This window comes from Salmo salar, chromosome ssa01 (genome assembly GCF_905237065.1).
Source record: "Salmo salar chromosome ssa01, Ssal_v3.1, whole genome shotgun sequence".
Lineage (NCBI taxonomy): Eukaryota > Metazoa > Chordata > Actinopteri > Salmoniformes > Salmonidae > Salmo > Salmo salar.
This window is the reverse complement of record NC_059442.1, coordinates 79,383,878-79,405,655: the sequence shown is the minus strand read 5'-3', so window position 1 is coordinate 79,405,655 and position 21,778 is coordinate 79,383,878. Positions and strand designations below refer to the sequence as shown.

The window sequence follows — 21,778 nt, the reverse complement described above, 5'->3', positions numbered from 1 at the left end:
AGACATAGAGACCTCTACTGGCAAGAGGTTACAGCTTATTAGGTATTGTATCACCTTGATGAACTGCTAAATAAAATCACACCTCAAAACTCAGTGGATAAAAATACACACACAGCAAGCATCCACTGCAGAATGTTGCGGCAAGCTGGTGACATAGAGACCTCCACTGGCAAGAGGTTACATTATATTAGGTTAGTAAACCTTTACATTGAGGGTCATTCAAAAAAACATTCAAAATAGATGATTCTAAAAATATGATAAACTGTATAAAAAATGTTTTTGTATGTACTGTCTTGCTGTTTGCTTGGGCAAGAGCTGCAAATGTGCTGCTCTATGTTAGGGTCTATGAATCCAATAGAGCAGTTGAAAATCAATTTAGCATTACCCCTGCTAATGAGTATGAGTGATGGAAAGCTTCTCAGTGCCATGCACCTGTGATTGCATCACATCTAAATGATCAATCAATCTGAGCTAATGCATTTTGAGACTTTTCTCCATGGCTCTTTGCCCAAATTGTTGTGTTTTTGTATAGAGGGGGAAATATAATAATGATTATTGGATTGACAGTCAACCTTTTGATGGTTGTGTCCCCTGCACATTACTTAGCTTTATATGAACTCTCATAATTCATTTTTTTTTCTCACAGAGAGACTGCACTGAATACATTAGTTACTTTCTAAAAATGTTCAACTGTTTCTCATTATTCTCATTAAAGATAACAGGTACAATTGGCATTTCACACCTGAAATGCAATTTGCTTAATTGGAGCAAGAGAGTAAAAATGTCTCACCAACCAGCAAGCACAGCACAGTATGAGCACAAATGTGGCAACTATTTATGCAAATGAGTGCATTCATATCCAAAAGAATGATGAATTAGAATGATAGTCAGGCAGGTATTGTGATTCCAGATGCCAGTGTTGCATGGATAACTTAGAACAATCAACTCCATCCCCCAGCCTCACCAGCCTTTCATAGTATGCTTTTGAGACGTGCCAACCAAATACATTTTTAACAAAATTAACATGCAGGCCTATTCTTACTTCTCAAGGGCCCTGGTTCGTCAGAAGCATTACGGAACATGTTTTTATTCAGCAGCATCATCATACCCAAATAATATGTGTCCGTCACTCTTGTCATCCTCACTGTTTTATCAACAACAAAAAATGCATTGCTTAGCAGAGATATTAGTTGAAACACAAAACAGCTTTGTCAGGAGGTGTCTAGGGACATCAGATAAGTGAATGCTAGAATGAGGAGAGGAGATTATATCCAGAGGGGTAAGCTATGGATTCAAAAGCTATTGTTCTGATAAATGCTCTATCATGATCTTATTAAAAGACCCACAAATCTAGCTAGCTAATAATGTATATTACAGTATATTTCAGACCAACCAATGACAGGTTCGTACGTCTTCTATTTCCCAGCATGCCTTGTGTCATAAAATTACACCCGCGGAAAGTCTCAAGATTGTAAGTAGCGAAAAGTTTTTTTTTTTAAAGCCATACAGTTTTAGTACACGCTTTATAAAAGTAACTGGCGGGATGACAGTACTGGATCTGTTTGAAATTGTCGACACACTCAGTCGGAATATACTAGCTAAATTGCTTTGTTTAGCTAGAGTAGCTAGCCAACGTTAGCACTCATACCTTTTTGTCAAGTTGCTAAGTATCGTTATGGTACGATTTGTGTTCACAAGCTAGGAAGTTAGCTATTGTTAGCTACTTTGCTAGATATCGTCGGACTCAAAGTTTTGTGAATTTGCTAGCTGTCAAAGAAATACCTAAACGTTAACGTTACACCACAGACAGAATGAGTTATACAAATCTTTGGTTACACTTTCGAGTTCTTGGTTCGAAGATACTATTTGGGCATGACATTTAGAGTATGCTATCTGGGGGAGATTGAATTACATTGGTTTTTGATTCGAACATGGTAATATTAACGTGGAACTGAAAGCGTTTTGGCAACAAATCAAACTGTATGTCGCATGCGCGGAATACAACAAGTGTAGACCTTACCGTGAAAAATCCCCCCCTTGCCAGAATCCCCCCCTTCTAATTCCCTTAATTTTGTGGCTAGAGTCAAATACTTTCTGTGGCACACATCAGAGTCAAATACTTAATATAGAACAAGTTTCACGTCAGTTTCATAGGCAACCGAAATTAATAATGTGTTATATTAAACAGAGGGAGTAAAATGTTGGCAAGCAATAAATGGCTGAATTATTATCCTTACACTTTCTAAAATACTAGTCGAATAAGACATGGCAGAGATGACTTTGATGATTTTGGCAAAGAGATGTATTTATAGACTAATACAAATCAGTAGCGGATTTAGGTACGGGCGACATGGGCGGGGCGGGTGCTGAAGGCGGGGTTCGCCCAGGGCGCCATACAAGCTAGAACTGCCACTTACACATGAAACAAATAGCCAAACTGAAAACTGCAGACTAAAATTATTTCTGCTACTAAGATCAGTGAGACGTAGGTTAAACTGACAATGGAGTGAAGAGCAGAAATCTCAACTAGCAAGCAAGTCGCAGCAATGAAGAACGCGAAAGGGGGAGAATTCTGGCACAACACCGGTACCGAGTCAGTGTGCGGGTAGCAACAGTCTACAAAACAAATGGGTGGGGTCAATAGTCAGTTGGGTGGGGGTAGAAGCCAAATAAGTACAGACTCAGTCAGGGAGAGATTGAAAATGTCAGGTGAAGACACTTGCCAGTTGGTCCGCGCATGCTTTGAGAACACGTCCTGGTAATCTATCTGGCCACTCAGCTTTGTGAATGTTGACCTGTTTAAAGGTCTTTCTCACATCAGCTATTGAGTGCGTTATCACACAGTCATCCAGAACAGCTGGTGCTCTCGTGCATGCTTCAGTGTTTCTTGCCTCGAAGCGATCATAAAAGGCATTTAGTTCGTCTGGTAGGCTCACGTTACTGGTCAGCTCATGTCTGGGTTTCCCTTTGTAGTCCGTAATAGTTTTCAAGCCCTGTCACATCCGACGAGCGCCAGAGCCGGTGTAGTAGGATTCAAGCTTAATCCTGTATTGACGCTTTGCTTGTTTGATTGTTCGTCTGAGGGCATAGCAGGATTTCTTATAGGCGTCCGGATTAGTGTTCCGCTCCTTGAAAGCGGCAGCTCTAGCCTTTAGCTTGATGCGGATGTTGCCTGTAATCCATGGCTTCTGGTTGGGATATGTACGTACGGTCACTGTGGGGACGATGTCATCGTTGCACTTATTGATGAAGCCGATGACTGAGGTGGTATTATACTCAATGCCATTGGATGAGTCCCGGAACATTTTCCAGTCTGTGCTAGCAAAACAGTCCTGTAGCGTAGCATCCGCGTCATCTGACCACTTCTGTATTGAGCGAGTCTCTGGTACTTCCTGCTTTAGTTTTTGCTTGTAAGCAGGAATCTAGAGGATGTAATTATGGTCAGATTTGCCAAATGGAGGGCTGGGGAGAGCTTTTTTTTGCATCTCTGTATGTGGAGTAAAGGTGGTCTAGAGTTTTTCTTTCCTCTGGTTGCACATGTGACATGCTGGTAAAAAGTTGGTTAAACTGATTTAAGTTTGTCTGCGTTAAAGTCCCCGGCCACTAGAAGCGCCACTTCTGGGTGAGCTTTTTCTTATTTGCTTATGGCCTTAGAGTTTGTTGAGTGCGGTCTTAGTGCCTGCATCGGTCTGTGGTGGTAGGTAGACGGCTACGAATAATATAGATGAGAACTCTCTTGGTAGATAGTGTGGTCTACAGTTTATCATAAGATACTCTACCTCAAGACTTTTTTAATATTAGACATTGCGGCACCAGCTGTTATTGACAAAAAGACACACACACCCCCCACCCCTCGTCTTACCAGACGTAGCTTCTCTGTTCTTCTCGTGCATTGAAAATCCCTCCAGCTCTATATTATCCGCGTTGTCATTCAGCCACGACTCGGTGAAACATAAGATGTTACAGTTGTTAATCTCCCGTTGCTAGGATACTCGTAATCGTCGGTCATCAACTTTATTTTCCAATGATTGCATGTTAGCAAGTAGAATTGATGGCCGTGGGAGTTTATTTGCACGCCTACCGATTCTCAAAAGGCAGCCCGATCTGCATCCTCTTTTCCTCCGTCTTTTCTTCACGCAAATGACGGGGATCTATGCCTGTTCCCTGGAGAGCAGTATATCTTTCTCGTCGGAGTCGTTAAAGGTTCATGGTGAGTAATCCCAGTTCAGATGTCCAGAAGCTATTTTCAGTCATAAGAGACGGTAGCAGCAACATTATGTACAAAATATGTTAAACAGCGCAAAAAAACAAACAAAATAGCACAAACATGAAGTCTTATTAAAATATGTTCATATACACCCCCAGGAAGAATAACTCATTTTTTTCTTCATAAATTCATAGAACGTTTGGGAATATAGTAAGGCATTTGTGAAAATTCGTTTGCAATATAGTGGGAAAGCGGCCGTGCGTTTGGATGTTTTAATACACTGCAGTAAATAAAAACATCTGTCTTGTCCAGGACCTGAGTCAACACAGACAGATGTGCCATAGCCAATCAGAACTACAGTAAGCCTATATAAAAATAAGCCATTTTCCACATGGGCCTGCCATAAATTTACTTTGAAATTGACTGTGTTTTTACAGGCATTAGCAACAGCGTGATTTTAGATCATTAGAAAACGTTTGCCCTAAGCCACAAAATACACAATGGATTTCTACAAATGTAAATACCACGGGAGTCTTGTTAAATTTTGGGAACTTCAGTCCTATTGATCAAGACAACCATGAAAAGGTAGGCTGTCTCCCGTAGTTGCCTATGCCCATCAACAAGATCAACGACTAATGCTAGCCAGAGCGAGATGAGCTAAAAATCTAATTAGGGAACATTAGATAAACCCTCTTAAACTGTTTCAGCTAGATAAACGATGGGGAATAGTAGCCTGCTCGTCCTTCTGCAGTTTGCCTGCCAATGCATGCTTGTCTCAACCCACCTTTTGCAAACTGAATGGGAACTTGCCTGCCTACCTGCCCATTTGATCAATGCCAAATACATTTGATTGATAACTAGGAGATACGCTAACTGTGGATAACAAGTTCAGCCTAGCTAGCTAGCAAAGCGATTCACATTTCTTGCTAGCTAACCAAATGACACCTGCATCTCTAGCTGTAGCCACCCAAAAATGATATGAGGGGGGAAAATTAAGTCACTCACCCACTCCTCCAATGACATGACATCCTCCTAGCAGCTAGCTAGCTAACTTGAGTCTGGGTTTTTAGCTTGCTTAATAAATATCTAGCTACATAAATAGATTCACTAGCACAGGGGTGTCAAACTCGATCAGCACACGGGCCATATTAAAAACCACAACGAATTTGCGGGGGACCCAAACTGGCCATTGTTTTATTAGAAAACATATGTCCCTTTTTATAATGCCCACTATGTACTAGCATTTAGCATTTTAACATATTAAAACAAAAGATGAGTAATATTTGTCCAGTCTTTGCTGCTATGCTTGCAGATGTGTGTAATATGCTGCGACCCTAATCAAAGTATTTAACCTGTTAGGGCTAGGGGGCAGTATTGACACGGCTGGATAAAAAACGTACCCGATTTAATCTGGTTACTACTCCTGCCCAGTAACTAGAATATGCATATAATTATTGGCTTTGGATAGAAAACACCCTAAAGTTTCTAAAACTGTTTGAATGGTGTCTGTGAGTATAACATAACTCAAATGGCAGGTCAAAACCTGAGAAGATTCTGTACAGGAAGTTATGCTTTTTGTGAACGTTTATCGTGAGTAATTTAGTAAATTGTTAGTAAATTCCCCGGAAGTTTGCGGGGGTATGCTAGTTCTGTATGCATGTATTGTATAACATAATGTCCTAGGGTTGTCATCTGATGAAGATCATCAAAGGTTAGTGCTGCATTTAGCTGTCTTCTGGGTTTTTGTGACATTATATGCTAGCTTGAAAAATGGGTATCTGATTATTTCTGGCTGGGTACTCTGCTGACATAATCTAATGTTTTGCTTTCGTTGTAAAGCCTTTTTGAAATCGGACAGTGTGGTTAGATTAACGAGAGTCTTGTCTTTAAATAGCTGTAAAATAGTCATATGTTTGAGAAATTGAAGTAATATGATTTTTAAGGTATTTGAAAATCGCGCCACTGGATTACACTGGCTGTTACGTAGGTGGGACGAATTCGTCCCGCCTAGCCCAGAGAGGTTAATTACTTCAAATAACAAAAAAGGTAGCTTTAGGTTGTTGTAACATGGCTTTTTTTGCCTCTTGTCCTTCAGACAAGTAGGACAGATTTTATTTATTTTTGTCCAAAAGCTCAAGTCGCTTGTCCAAAAATAAAAAATGGTCTGTAACACAATGGCTTAACCTTTTGGGGCTAGGGGGCAGTATTTGCACTGCCGGATAAAAAACGTACCCGATTTAATCTGGTTACGACTCCTACCCAGTAACTAGAATATGCATATAATTATTGGCTTTTGGATAGAAAACACCCTAAAGTTTCTAAAACTGTTTGAATGGTGTCTGTGAGTATAACAGAACTCATTTGGCAGGCCAAAACCTGAGAAGATTCCTTACAGGAAGTGGCCTGTCTGACAATTTCTTGCCCTCCTTGATCATCTCTAACAAATACAGGGGATCTCTGGCATGACGTGACACTTCCTACGGCTCCCATGGGCTCTCAGAAGGCGGGAAAAAGCTGAACGATGTAATTCCATCCCCAGGCTGAAACACATTAGCGCGTTTGGCAAGTGCTCTATCAGAGGCCCATTAGACTGAGGCTCGTGCATGAGGGGATAGCATGCTTTTACTTTCACTCTCTTTGTAATAAAAACGATTTCCCGGTTGTAATATTATCGCTTTTTTACGAGAAAAATTGCATAAAAATTGATTTTAAACAGCGGTTGACATGCTTCGAAGTACGCTAATGGAATATTTAGAATTTTGTCACGAAATGCGCCATGCTCGTAACCCTTATTTACCCTTTCGGATAGTGTCTTGAACTCACGAACAAAACGCCGCTATTTGGATATAACAATGGATTATTTGGGACCAAACCAACACTTGTTGTTGAAGTAGAAGTCCTGGGAGTGCATTCTGACGAAGAACAGCAAAGGTAATAACATTTTTCTTATAGTAAATCTGACTTTGGTGAGTGCTAATCTTGCTGGGTGTCTAAATAGCTAGCCCTGTGATGCCGGGCTATCTACTTAGAATATTGCAAAATGTGCTTTCACCGAAAAGCTATTTTAAAATCGAACATATCGAGTGCTGTAGAGGAGTTCTGTATCTATAATTCTTAAAATAATTGTTATGTTTTTTGTGAATGTTTATCGTGAGTAATTTAGTAAATTCACCGGCAGTGTTCGATCGGAATGCTAGTCACATGCTAATGTGAAAAGCTGGTTTTTGATATAAATATGAACTTGATTGAACAAAACATGCATGTATTGTATAACATAATGTCCTAGGGTTGTCATCTGATGAAGATCATCAAAGGTTAGTGCTGCATTTAGCTGTGGTTTGGGTTTATGTGACATTATATGCTAGCTTGAAAAATGGGTGTCTGATTATTTCTGGCTGGGTACTCTGCTGACATAATCTAATGTTTTGCTTTCGTTGTAAAGCCTTTTTGAAATCGGACAGTGTGGTTAGATTAACGAGAGTCTTGTCTTTAAAATGGTGTAAAATAGTCATATGTTTGAAAAATTGAAGTTTTTGCATTTGAGGTATTTGAATATCGCGCCACGGGATTACACTGGCTGTTGAGCCCATAGAGGTTAAAAGGTGAATGAAAAGTTACGCAAATAACCACTTCACAAAATAACCATTATTATGACTGGTATTGACAATAGAAGGCACCCGTATCAACTGAGTGCTAGTCATTTGCGGCTATACACAAGTGCCTGTGTGAAGTTATTTTAGGACATCGGACATAACAATGATACATTAATGTATGCTAAATGGTTAACTACCGAGATAACCATCCAAGCGCTAATAATAAAAATGTGTTCATAATAAAAAGTACAGGCAAGCGACACAATGAGATGAATTGGCACACCCCAAAGCAACTGCCCACTGGCACACACGCAGGTGATACACACACCATTACATTTCCAGGATTTTCATTGCTTTAACTGGGCAAATAACAAAAATTTGCGAGTGACTCAATGGAAATGATCAGCAAATGCGGCTTGCTTTGATCTCAAACTCAACTCGCAACTGCATGATTGAAAGACTGCTCGTACCTGTCAATGCAGGCCTACAATAATTAAACGCTCATGGGCTCTGCCGAAATTGAGAGGACAGTGAGCAAAACATTGCATCTGGAGCAGCCCAATTGTTTGATATTGTGTACATAATTATTTTTTTCCTGACAACTTAAATCTATAATTCCCTTGTCCAACAATTTTCATGTCGAGCCCTGTGTAACATTTAAACTTAAAACATGTTTTTAATTTTTTTAGTACTGCATGGATTACTGGTGCGGTTGAATGCAGCATTGCTGTTTGGTGCATTCAAAATGTATTGTAGTTGAGTGGCCAGCCTAGTAGGCTTGGGCGGTATACCGGGGTATTTGGAAATAGCCATGGGATGGTTTTTCTATATCGTTGAAACAATTTTTTTTAACGTTTTTCCTTACATTTGTATATTTAACAATTTAAGTAAATACCTGCAGTCAAATTGTGCAATATGTTAGGAGATAAAACAGATTGCATTTTTCATATCACCGGTCATATTATTTTACAGTATGAAGCTTACCTTAGTTCTCCAGAACAGTTGAGCCAGTCAAGTGTTTGTTTGTAAATAGTACAACGGAGAAAGCGGGAGCAGGTGAGTCCAGCTGTGTATTGACGGGTTGCGTTTTACATTGAAAGTCAAGTTTTTTTTGCCGCAAAGTGATCAGGCACATGCATATATAGTTTTCTTTCACAGAATATACATTAGTGCAACACATTCGGCAGAAAATAGCTTCATTGTCATCAGATGACAACAGAAGTGCAACAGTATTTGACTGTCAGCCACACAAGTAAATGAGCTTACAATGAAAAAGCAAGATATGTTTTTTCAAAAACCTAGGCATGGCCATCATATTTCTAATGTTTATCATAGCAATAATGTAAACAGCTACGTTTCCTAATGTTTTGCATGAAGTTTATCTTGCATTTCACCAAGAAAAGTAGGCTGGCTACACTGAGAAAAGGATGGAGAAAAGTTGTGGTGGAAAAAGTACCCAATTGTCATACTTGAGTCATTTTCTATTAAAGTATCTTTACTTTTACTCAAGTAAAAGTGAGTCACACAGTAAAATACTACTTTAGTAATTTAAATATACTTAAGTATCAAAAGTAAATGTAATTGCTCAAATATACTTACAGTTGAAGTCGGAAGTTTATATACACCTTAGCCAAATAAATTTAAACTCAGTTTTTCACAATTCCTGACATTTAATCCTAGTAAAAATTCCCTGTCTTAGGTCAGTTAGGACCACCACTTTATTTTAAGAATGTGAAATGTCAGAATAATAGTAGAGAGGATTTATTTCAGTTTTTATTTCTTTCATCACATTCCCAGTGGGTCAGAAGTTTACATACACTCAATTAGTATTTGGTAGCATTGCCTTTAAATTGTTTAACTTGGGTCAAACGTTTCAGGTAGCCTTCCACAAGTTTCCCACAATAAGTTGGGTGAATTTTGACCCATTCCTCCTGACAGAGCTGGTGTAACTGAGTCAGATTTGTAGGCCTCCTTGCTCGCACACGCCTTTTCAGTTCTGCCCACAAATTTTCTCTAGGATTGAGGTCAGGGCTTTGTGATGGCCACTCCAATACCTTGACTTTGTTGTCCTTAAGCCATTTTGCCACAACTTTGGAAGTATGCTTGGGGTCATTGTCCATTTGGAAGACCCATTTGCGACCAAGCTTTAACTTCCTGACTGATGTCTTGAGATGTTGCTTCAATATATCCACATAATTTCCTCACGATGCCATCTATTTTGTGAAGTGCACCAGTCCCTCCTGCAGCAAAGCACCCCCACAACATGATGCTGCCACCCCCGTGCTTCATGGTTGGATGGTGTTCTTCGGCTTGCAAGCCTCCCCGTTTTTCCTCCAAACATAACCATGGTCATTATGCCCAAACAATTCTATTTTTGTTTCATCAGACCGAAGGACATTTTCTCCAAAAAGTACGATCTTTGTCCCCATGTGCAGTTGCAAACAGTAGTCTGGCTGTTTAATGGTGGTTTTGGCACAGTGGCTTCATCCTTGCTGAGTGGCCTTTCAGGTTATGTCAATATAGGACTCATTTTACTGTGGATATAGATACTTTTGTATCTGTTTCCTCCAGCATCTTCACAAGGTCCTTTGCTATTGTTCTGGGATTGACTTGCACTTTTTGCACCAAAGTACGTTCATCTCTAGGAGACAGAACGCGTCTCCTTCCTGAGTGGTATGACAGCTGTGGGGTCCCATGGTGTTTATACTTGCATACTATTGTTTGTACAGATGAACGTGGTACCTTCAGGCATTTGGAAATTGCTCCCAAGGATGAACCAGAGGTCTTGGCTTATTTGTTTTGATTTTCCCATGATGTCAAGCAAAGAGGCACTGAGTTTGAAGGTAGGCCTTGAAATACATCCACAAGTACACCTCCAATTGACTCAAATGATGTAAATTCGCCTATCAGAAGCATCTAAAGCTTAACATTATTTTCTGGTCTTTTCCAAGCTGTTTTAACATAGTGTATAACTTAGTGTATGTAAACTTCTGACCCACTGGAATTGTGATACAGTGAAATAATCTGTAAACAATTGTTGGAAAAATACTTGTGTCATGCACAAAGTAGATGTCCTAACCGACTTGCCAAAACTATAGTTTGTTAAAACCTCTCTGGGAAATGGTCCCACCTCGCCAACAGCCAGTGAAATTGCAGGGCGCCAAATTCAAACAACAGATATCTCATAATTAACATTCCTCAAACATACAAGTATTATACACCATTTTAAAGATAAACTTCTTGTTAATCCAGCCACAGTGTCTGATTTCAAAAAGTCTTTACGGGAAAAGCACACCATGCGATTATGTTAGGTCAGTGCCTAGCCACAGAAAACCATACAGCCATTTTCCAACCAAGGAGAGGTGTCACAAAAGTCAGAAATAGCGTTAAAATGAATCACTTAACTTTGATGATCTTCATCTGATGGCACTCCCAGGTCTCCATGTTAGACAAATGTTCGTTTTGTTCGATAAAGTTAATCTTTATGTCCAAATACCTACTTTTTGTTTGTGCGTTTTAGTCCAGTAATCCAAATGCACAAGGCACGCTCACAAAGTCCAGACGAAAAGTCAAAAAAGTTCCATTATAGTTAGTAGAAACATGTCAAACGATGTATATAATCAATCTTTAGGACGTTTTTTATCATAAACCTTCAATAATATTCCAACCTGACAATTCTTTTGTCTTTAGAAAGGAAAGGGAACGGAAATGACGTGCGATCAACAACTAAAGGCTTTCAACCAGACCCCTGGTTGAAACTGCTCTTATTCGCTCCCCTTTCACAATAGAAGAATGAAACAACGTTCTAAAGACTGTTGACATCTAGTGGAAGCCTTAGGAAGTGCAATCTGACCCCATAGACACAGTATATTGGATAGACAATCACTTAAAAAAACTACATACCTCAGATTTCCCACTTCCTGGTTGTATTTTTCTCAGGTTTTTGCCTGCCATATGAATTCTGTTATACTCACAGACATTATTTTAAGAGTTTTGGAAACTTTAGAGTGTTTTCTATCCATATCTACTACTTATATGCATATTCTAGCTTCTGGGCCTGAGTAGCAGGCAGTTTCCTCCGGGCATCTTATTCATCCAAGCTAGAGGTTGACCGATTTAATCGGAATGGCCGATTTTAATTAGGGCCGATTTCACGTTTTCATAACAATCGGTATTTAATCGGTTAACTGCCTTGTTCAGGGGCAGAACGACAGATTTTTACCTTGTCAGCTCGGGGGATTCAATCTTGCAACCTTAAGGTTAACTAGTCCAACGCTCTAACCACCTGCTTTACATTGCACTCCACGAGGAGCCAAGGTAAGAAGCCAAGGTAAGTTGCTAGCTAGCATTAAACTTATCTTTATAAAAAACAATCAATCATAATAACAAGTTAACTACACATGGTTGATGATATTACTAGTTTATCTAGCCTGTCCTGCGTTGCATATAATCGATGCGATGTGCATTCGCGAAAAAGGACTGTCATTGCTCCAACGTGTACCTAACCATAAACATCAATGTCTTTCTTAAAATCAATACACAAGTATATCTTTTTAAACCTACATATTTAGCTAAAAGAAATCCAGGTTAGCAGGCAATATTAACCAGGTGAAATTGTGTCACTTCTCTTGCGTTCATTGCACGCAGAGTCAGGGTATATGCAACAGTTTGGGCCGCCTGGCTCGTTGCGAACTAATTTGCCAGAATTTTACGTAATTATGACATAACATTGAATGTTGTGCAATGTAACAGGAATATTTAGATTTGGATAGAAAACACTCTGAAGTTTCTAAAACAGTTTGAATGATGTCTGTGAGTATAACAGAACTCATATGGCAGGCAAAAACCTGAGAAAAATCCAACCAGGAAGTGTGGAAATCTGAGGTTTGTAGTTTTTCAAGTGATTGCCTATACAGTGACTTAGGATTCATTTTGCACTTCCTAAGGCTTCCACTAGATGTCAACAGTCTTTAGAACGTTGTTTCACACTTCTACTGTGAATAGGGAGAGAATAAGAGCTCCTGGAAGTAGATGAGTGAGAAAATGACATGAGCTCAGTGGCGCGCGCTCACGTGGTGGTTAGCTGCGTTCCTTTTCTTTTTTGAAGACATTGGAATTGTCCGGTTGGAATATTGCTGAAGATTTATGATAAAAACATCCTAAAGATAGATGCTATACATCGTTTGACATGTTTCTATGAACGTAAATATAACTTTTTTTGACTTTTCGTCGTGACATTTTGCGTGCGCTTCCTGCATTTCGAGTAGTGGACTAAATGCGCGAACAAAAAGGAGGTATTTGGACATAAATGATGGACTTTATCGAACAAAACAAACATTTATTGGGGAACTGGGATTCCTGTGAGTGCATTCTGATGATCATCAAAGGTAAGTGAATATTTATAATGTAATTTTTGTAATTTCTGTTGACTCCAAAATGGCGGGTATGGCTTGTTTTGATATCTGAGCGCTGTACTCAGATTATTGCAAAATTTGTTTTCGCCATAAAGCCTTTTTGAAATCTGACACAGCGGTTGCATTAAGGAGAAGTGTATCTATAATTCTTTGAATAACAGTTGTATATTTTATCAACGTTTATGATGAGTATTTCTGTAAATTGATGTGCTCATTCACCGGAAGTTTTGGGAGGCAAAACATTTCTGAACATTACACGCCAATGTAAAATGGGTTTTTTGGATATAAATATGAACTTTATCGAGCAAAACATACATGTATGGTGTAACATGAAGTCCTATGAGTGCCATCTGATGAAGTGCCATTAGTGATTAATTTTAGCTGTATTTCTGTTTTTTGTGACGCCTCTCCTTGCTTGGAAAATGGCTGTGTGGTTTTTCTTGTCTCTGGGCTGTCCTAACATAATCTAATGTTATGCTTTCGCCGTAAAGCCTTTTTGTAATTTGACAATGTGGTTGGATTAACGAGAAGTGTATGTTTGAGAAATTTGAATTATGAGATTTTTGTTGTTTTGAATTTGGCGCCCTGCTATTTCACTGGCTGTTGAATAGTGTGTCCCACATACCCCAGAGAGGTTAAGTCTATGATTTGATAGAGCAGTCTGACTGAGCAGTGGTAGGCACCAGCAGGCTCGTAAGCATTGATTCAAACAGCACTTTCGTGCGTTTTGCCAGCAGCTCTTCGCAATGCATTGCGCTGTTTATGACTTAAAGCCTATCAACTCCCAAGATTAGGCTGGTGTAACCGATGTGAAATGGCTAGCTAGTTAGCGGGTGCGCGCTAATAGCATTTCAAACGTCACTCTCTCTGAGACTTGGAGTAGTTGTTCCCCTTGCTCTACATGGGTAACGCTGCTTCGAGGGTGGCTGTTGTCGATGTGTTCCTGGTTCGAGCCCAGGTAGGAGCGAGGAGAGGAACGGAAGCTATACTGTTACACTGGCAATACTAAAGTGTCTATAAGAACATCCAATAGTCAAAGGTATATGAAATACAAATCGTATAGAGAGAAATAGTCCTATAATTGCTATAATAACTACAACCTAAAACGTCTTACCTGGGAATATGGAAGACTCATGTTAAAAGGAACCACCAACTTTCATATGTTCTCATGTCCTGAGCAAGGAACTTAAACGTTAGCTTTCTTACATGGCTCATATTGCACTTTTACTTTCTTCTCCAACACTTTTAAACCAAATTGAACATGTTTCATTATTTGAGGCTAATTGATTGTATTTATATATTAAGTTAAAATAAGTGTTCATTCAGTATTGTTGTAACTGTCATTATTACAAATAAATATAAAAAAATTGGCCGATATCGGTATCGGCCTTTTTTGGTCCTCCAATAATCGGTATCGGCGTTGAAAAATCATAATCGGTCGACCTCTAATCCTAGCTACTCAATACTGCCCTCGTTCCCAAAGAAGTTAACAAGAAATTTGTGGAGTGGTTGAAAAACTAGTTTTAATGACTCCAACCTAAGTGTATGTGAACTTCCGACTTCAACTGTAAGTATTAGAAGTAAACATATAAATTGTTTCATATTCCTTATATTAAGCAAACCAGACGGCACCATTTTATTTTTATTTTTCTTTACGGGTAACCAGGGGCATGCTCCAACACTCAGACATAATTTAGTGCAGGCCTGGGCAAAGGCCTCACTCAATACAGCCTGCGGAATCATGCTCAAATCACATAAATAATTTGGGATTAGTAAAGTTTTGAAAAATGTTTTTTGTTGTTTAAATGAAAAGCCCAATGAATACTTGCCTTTGTGTAATGATTTAACTCCCACCGCTTGTGGGACATTTATTTTGAAGGCACGTATAAATAACTGCACGAGGACAGACAGTGACTGACAGGCTGACACATGCGTCACAGTTACAAATAGTAGCTAGCTAGAAATTGTGCAAAAATTAGTTTTTCAAGGAAAGTAGACAGTGAATGTAGGGTGTTCCAGCAAGAGTGTGCATCGAAATATTTATTTATTGAGGTATCAGGGAAAGCTGTGTGCTTAGTGTGCAAAGAGAGCATCGCAAAGAGAGCATCGCTGTCTTGAAGACTACAACTTGTCCCAACACTTCCAGACAAAGCATGCAGAGAAATATAGGAATCTGTCTTCTGAGCAGAGGGCAAGTGCATCGAAAGAGTTGCTTTCTCAGTTGCAAAAGCAGCAAGGACTTTTCACAAAACTGCATTCAGCAAATGACGGAATTGCAAGAGCCAGCTATGTACTGTCCCACAAAATTGCTCAACAACTCAGCCTTTCGCTGAGGGCAAATTCAATAAAGAATGTTTAATTGACTCTGCAGCAATACTTTGCCCTGACAAGAAAGAGCTGTTTTGAAAATGTTTCCCTGTCAAGACGAACAGTGACACGGCGTGTTGAGGACATCGCAGAGAATATGGAACAGTTGAAAGACAAGGTAAAGGATTTCACCTATTTCCCCTTGTCCCTGGATGTGAGCAGTGATGCACGTGACACGGCGCAGTTGTTGATATTCTTACGAGGCATAACCCCAGACTTTGAAATTACAAAGGAGCTTCAGTGAGGTCAATGAAGAGCACAACCACAGGGAAATATTAGTTGGAGGAGGTTAATAAGTGTTTGGCAAAGCTGGGACTGAGTTTTAAAAAGTTATCCAGCGTGACCACTGATGGGTGCCCAAACTTGACAGGAAAAAACGTTGGCCTTTTGAAAAGGATACAAGATCAAGTAGCTAAGCTCAAACCAGATCAGAAAATGATTTTCCTGCATTGCATTATTCATCAGGAGGTGCTCTGTAAATGTGTTCTGAAAATGAGCCATGTTGTGGATACAGTCACTAAAGTGGTGAACTTGATTAGAGCAAAATCTTTAAACCACATGCAGTTTGTCTCACTGTTGGAAGAGACCGAGTCAGGTCATGCAGATCTCCCCTACCACACAAACGTGAGATGGCTGAGTTTGGGGAAAGTGCTTAAAAGGGTGTGGGACCTGAAGTTGGAGCTTGCTGAGTTTTTGCATATGAAAGGAAAATATGTGGATTTCTCTCAACTGCAAGATAAAGAATGGTTGGCTGATTTTTGCCTTCACTGTGGACATCATGGCCCTCATGAATTAACTGAATTCCAAAATACAAGGGAAGGGCCTTTTTGCACATCAGATGCACAGCCTTGTCAAAGCCTTCAAGGGAAAATTACTCCTGACCCGCCAAGTAGAAGCCAACAATCTCATTCGCCTTCCAACACTACTAGTCTGTTCCCTATCAGATGACCAGCGGGAGAAGTATACATCACTGCTGCGTGCTTTGAACCGTGAGTTTTCTCCTCGTTTTGAGGATTTCAAAGTGTTGGAAAATGACATGCTGTTGGTTTCCTCTCCTTTCACTTTCAACGTGGATAACGCTCCCACTGACCTGCAACTTGAGCTTAGCGATCTTCAGTCTGATGCAGTGATTGGGGAACTATTCAAAACAATGTCACTGACGAGGTTCTATGCATCTCTCGAACAAAACTTTCCAAAGATTAGGAGTCATGCTCGGAAGATGTTTGTACTGTTTGAGTCAACCTATGTATGTGAATAGACATTTTCAGTGACGAAATATAACAAGTCAAGGCACAGATCATCTCTTACGGATTCTCAGCTATCCTGCGCATAGCGACGTCAGAAACTATACCTTACTCCATCCACTGCTCTAGTCAATGCCCATCAGACTACACTGATTGAGTACTTTAAATGTAATGTTGAGTTCTCTCTTTCTTGTTTTTGTGCATACCCATTAACAAGAGTTCTGTCTGTGTACTTTTCCCTCCTTGTAGTTCATTGCATGTTTAATAATGAAAATACCTACCAAAGGAGAACATGGATGTGGTTTATTTCTGTGCACCTTCCCAATTACACCATAGATCTGTGTATAATGACGAGATGCTCATGTCTGCGCCCTAACAATCGTTCCCACACTGTACGTCAGATTTAGTATTTTACGATTATGACATGTCACACTGTGCAATGTTACCAAATCATGATCTTGATATCAACCTGTACGATTTGTTTCAGTTTTGTCGTCATAACCTCGCATGTCAATCGCAGAATATGTCAGCCGATGTAAGCTATGTCAACTGCAGCGGTGTATGTTCCATCAAAGCAGCGCAAGCCTCACTCTATGCATATGTGCGAGTGAAGCGAGTTTGAAAATGCTGGAAGTATGCATCTTAGAAATAGTTTTCACATGCATACTTCATATGCCTGAACTCAGAAATAAATGGTCGCTGTGGAAGAACATTCATTTTGATTTGCTGATTTTTGTGACTTTTCAAAACCCCATTAGGTAGCCTGATTTTAAGATGTCATGTAGTAGCTTGAACAAGATAATTAGGGCCGTGTTCCTATTGGTCAGTCATCGGGATCGGCTCATAACACCAACCACACTAGGGCATACACGATAAAGGCTCAACATTTCTGACGTTGCCAGAACTTTGTCGGCGCCTACGACCACACGTAGTAGTACTTAATCGGCAGATCTAGACCCTGTCACGCTGAACAAGCCAAGTCGTCCGACAACCATTTACTACCTAAGAGTTTGGGACAGCAAAATCGTGGCATAAGACCGCTACAATCGGCGGGCCTTAAGCGGTGCTTATAGCTGAGAACCTTTGGGATAAAACAGAATGACTTGTTAATGCCTTAGATTCTGGAGAGCAAGCTAGCTAGTTTTGAGTTTCGGTTTGCATGTGGGTGTAGCCTTAAAGTTACATGTCATCAGATGGTTTGTTGCTTGCCAGAAGCACGTCCCCCGCAGCATTTCACCAACTAACTGACTGCACTTTCCTTCCCTAAATTTAACTTGGTTACTTATTTTTCTCTGATTTGTAGGGAAATCCTTCAGGAAGAGATTCAAATGACCTCAAACAGTAGGCCTAACTGTGCTGCTATTCTAAAAGGTAAATTATGTGTACACCTTTCATGCTTTGATTAGCTTGCCTAACTAGCTACAGCCTTTTCATGTATTTTCAACTTTTTCTGCGAATTAAGTGTGGGGGTTTGATATTTTCTCTAGATGTTGTTGCCTACGTTGACGTGTGGTCATCAAGTAAAACAGAGAATTACTCTAAACCATTCATCCAGCAGCTGCAGGATATGGGAGTTGAGGTGAGTTACCCTTTTTTAGCTACACTGCTAGCTAACTACACAGAAGTTTGTTTTTACTATGTGCAGTTTCACATTGTGATTTTCCCTGTATAATTCCAGGTATCAAAAACCTTCAATAAACAAGTCACCCACGTAGTCTTTAAAAATGGCCATCAAGCCACCTGGAATAAAGCCAAGAAGACTGGTGTGAAACTTGTGTCTGTCCTTTGGGTGGCCAGGTAAACCTCAAGCTTAATTTCTGTGTATATTCTTTATTTTCTTTAAAGTGCATCATCATAGCAATGGCAACAATGTATCTTCAATATATTTTGGTCATTGTGATGACAAGTCAGTGATATGACCATTTTGTTTTTGCAATTATTACACCAGCCACAAGGTGTCACTGACTGACAAATAAAATAGTTGGGCGCTCTGTTATCCTATCACTCATGTTGTTTTTGTTTATTAATGCAGATGTAAAGATGATGGTGAACATGTTAATGAAGAGTTGTGTCCGGCATTAAATGATGAAGTCAATCCAGCACTCAAGAAAAGGGTGGTAAGCAAATGTACAATTCTTTGCTAGGTTAAAATAATTACTGTACATAACTTTTCTTTGATCACTGTCAACTACTTGGCTGTCTGGAGTTAAACTATGTTTATTTTATTTCTTAAAAATTGTAATAGTTGAGCAAGAACTTTTTGCCAAAGAACATTAATAATTTGTCTTGGTTTAATTAAGTGTATTTATTGAAAGGGTCTTAAAGTTTTTTTTATGAGATTCATCCAAATCCCAAATAATATTATATATTTTCTTTCATACAGCATCGTTGTATGCAGCCAAGAGACACCCCTCCGAGGACCCCTGAGAATGACAGGCGCATGAAAAAAAAACTGGACAAGATGATCAAAGACCTAGTGCCAAAATCACCTCTTAGTAAGAAATCTCTCCTCATATCTGGCATTTTGTGCGTGGATGTGGTTTCATATTGAAATGTATTTCTGTATAGTTACAGATGTGTCCCCTTACATTATCGACGAAGAGAACGGAATAGTTTACAGTCCTTCTATGAAAAGGTCTGAGTCCATGGCACAGCGCCTGAAAGAAATGAGAGAAAAAAGGGAAAACCTTTCCCCGACAGGTATGTTTTATGTGTCTATGGCCTATTGTTTGATGTGTCTAGTATGTTTAGCACCTGCAAAACATGGGCCAGAGTCTGTGAAAGAGCTGAGATATGTGGCAACTCTAGTTAATGATTTCTCTCAGCTTCACAGATGCAATCTAGGTTATCACCTGAGCTCAAGCCTCCTCTTGGGAATACACCATCCCGCTCTTTTTTGCAACAACTGTGTAAGTACTTGGACATAAGATGCATTGATGTAGTCATTTATATAATGCTATAAGTTTAATATCTTTTCTAATTATCATATTGGCATATCTTTCCCTATGCAGATGAAGAACCGGATGAGGATTTTAATGCATCTTTTGGCTCAAATAAGACAGATGGAGAGAAGCAACATGAAGACACCATTGAAACACAGCACAAGAAAGACTTTCAGAAACCTTGGATGTCACCTTGCAGTGTTGTGCCAAGACAAAAGACAAGTCCGTTACCCAATTCACCGGCTAAAGAAAAAGCAAATAAACAAGACAAAAATCCTAAAAGGACCTCGATCAAAAGTGATGGCATCAAGAAACACATGTCTTTAGAGAGTCCATGCCTGGATGACCTCCCGGAGGGTAGCAAGAGTGTGCAATCAGTGTTTACGTTTGACAGTTTTGAAGTGGGAAAAAGTAGACGATCAACCAGCAGAAGTAACATGGCAAAAGTCACACCACCTGTTAGGAAAAGCAGAACACCACAGTCTCTTCCAGAAAGTAAGCCAACTGTTGATCTGGACATTTCTAGCATTTCTAGTCGCCGTTCTGATAAAATTTTACCAGAAAACCCCAATATGCCTCATCAAACGTCTGTAAAGATGACCACACTGAAATCAAAAGTGAGCCAACGAAGAAAATCCTTGCTTCCTGCTTTGGAAAGATCTTGCACTGCCTCAAATTACTCTCATGCCTCCTCCTGTGCATATGATGATTATGATGGGGTATTTGAGGACTTCTTCTCTCAAGCTAACAACCCGCGGAGACAACAAAGTCTCCTTTTGCCCTGCATGCCCTCAGAGTCGAAGGTTCTTGTTCCCTTTGAACTGGAGCCTCAGCCTAGCCCTGGGAAGAGGAAGAGGGGCAAGAGTGAAACCACAGGGTCTGAGTCGGCCAGTGCCAAAAAGAGAAAACATGGGGTGCCAAGTGTAAGCAGCATGTTGTCTCAACACGAGCACCCACACCAGGATACAAAAGGACTTGCATCCTCAGAGGACGATAATACAAAACAAACTGTGACTAAAAGAAGTGCACAAAGCACATTGCCGTTCTCCAGAGTGCCTAAAGACTCAGCCGATGAACTGACTTGTGCCCCTGAGAAGCAGAGCGCGTCAACAGATCCCACACAACTTTCAAAACCAAATTTGACAGCTGCCAAAAAATCACTAGATAAGCAAAACAGTTCATATATCCTACCTCGGCACAAGGACAATAAAGGGAAAAGTAGCCCACGTTTGGAAAGTATGTGAATTCTAAAACCTAAATATTACTATGTTGGGATGTTACCATGTTATCAATATAATCAATGCAATAGCATTTAAGAGATTGTTTTACTAATCAATATAACTGATCAACATAAAACACCTTAGACTCTCAGGTAGTAATAATGTGCTTTGAAATTGGTACTGTAGTTCATGGTTTCATTATCCACATGAATGTTTACAATCTTTTCTCTGCAAGTGTCCAAAACTGGGGTTTTATCACAGCAACGGCATAGCACTTATTATCCACATCAGAATTATTACCTTGATCAGTATTTTGTGAAGCAAAAGCTGAAAATATGTACTTTCATATTGGAAAATGTTTGGCTATGTAAGTTAATCATACTGTGAATTTAAGTTTTAGTATAGCCTAGTGTCATTCCAGCACAATTGGAAAATTGATTACATTAACTGTTTTAATACTGATGTGATGGTACATTTTCTAATAAACAGATGTTAACCTTTCGTTCCAGAATAACCTTACTGACAATATCTGTTCGCATGATAGCCGTAAACACATAAGCACAAGTGAATCAGCATTCAGCAGGAAGAAAATGCACCTGTGTGTGTTGTTTTGTAACGTTTTCAACGTTTTCAGTTGTAGGCAGAGGGACTGCATATGCTGCAACAGCTGGTGTTACGGACACAATTTCTGACAATTTAAGCAAACAGAAAGGACAAGTCAATGTGGTGGAGAAGAGCATGGACAAAAATACAAAGGTAACCATCTTCTAAGTTGCTGTTGTGGTGTTTGC

The 21,778-nt window shown here is 39.7% G+C and overlaps 1 protein-coding gene across 3 annotated transcripts in view; it reads left to right on the top strand.

The window, feature by feature from the left end:
* Positions 1 to 1,413: 1,413 nt before the first annotated feature.
* mcph1 (microcephalin 1) overlaps positions 1,414 to 21,778 on the top strand; it is a 53,466-nt gene continuing 33,101 nt past the window's right edge. The window contains exons 1-10 of one of the 3 annotated variants that reach the window (XM_014213755.2): positions 1,414 to 1,471; positions 18,129 to 18,196; positions 18,313 to 18,404; positions 18,504 to 18,622; positions 18,858 to 18,942; positions 19,209 to 19,320; positions 19,394 to 19,525; positions 19,651 to 19,734; positions 19,837 to 21,003; positions 21,622 to 21,743. In XM_014213755.2, coding sequence (XP_014069230.2) covers positions 1,428 to 1,471; positions 18,129 to 18,196; positions 18,313 to 18,404; positions 18,504 to 18,622; positions 18,858 to 18,942; positions 19,209 to 19,320; positions 19,394 to 19,525; positions 19,651 to 19,734; positions 19,837 to 21,003; positions 21,622 to 21,743 — 2,025 coding nt within the window. In that variant the 5' untranslated portion in view covers positions 1,414 to 1,427. Of the gene's footprint in view, positions 1,472 to 3,928; positions 4,211 to 16,959; positions 17,889 to 18,128; positions 18,197 to 18,312; positions 18,405 to 18,503; positions 18,623 to 18,857; positions 18,943 to 19,208; positions 19,321 to 19,393; positions 19,526 to 19,650; positions 19,735 to 19,836; positions 21,004 to 21,621; positions 21,744 to 21,778 lie in introns of those variants that run through there. The other 2 variants (XM_014213773.2, XM_014213764.2) reach the window with 2 other exon arrangements.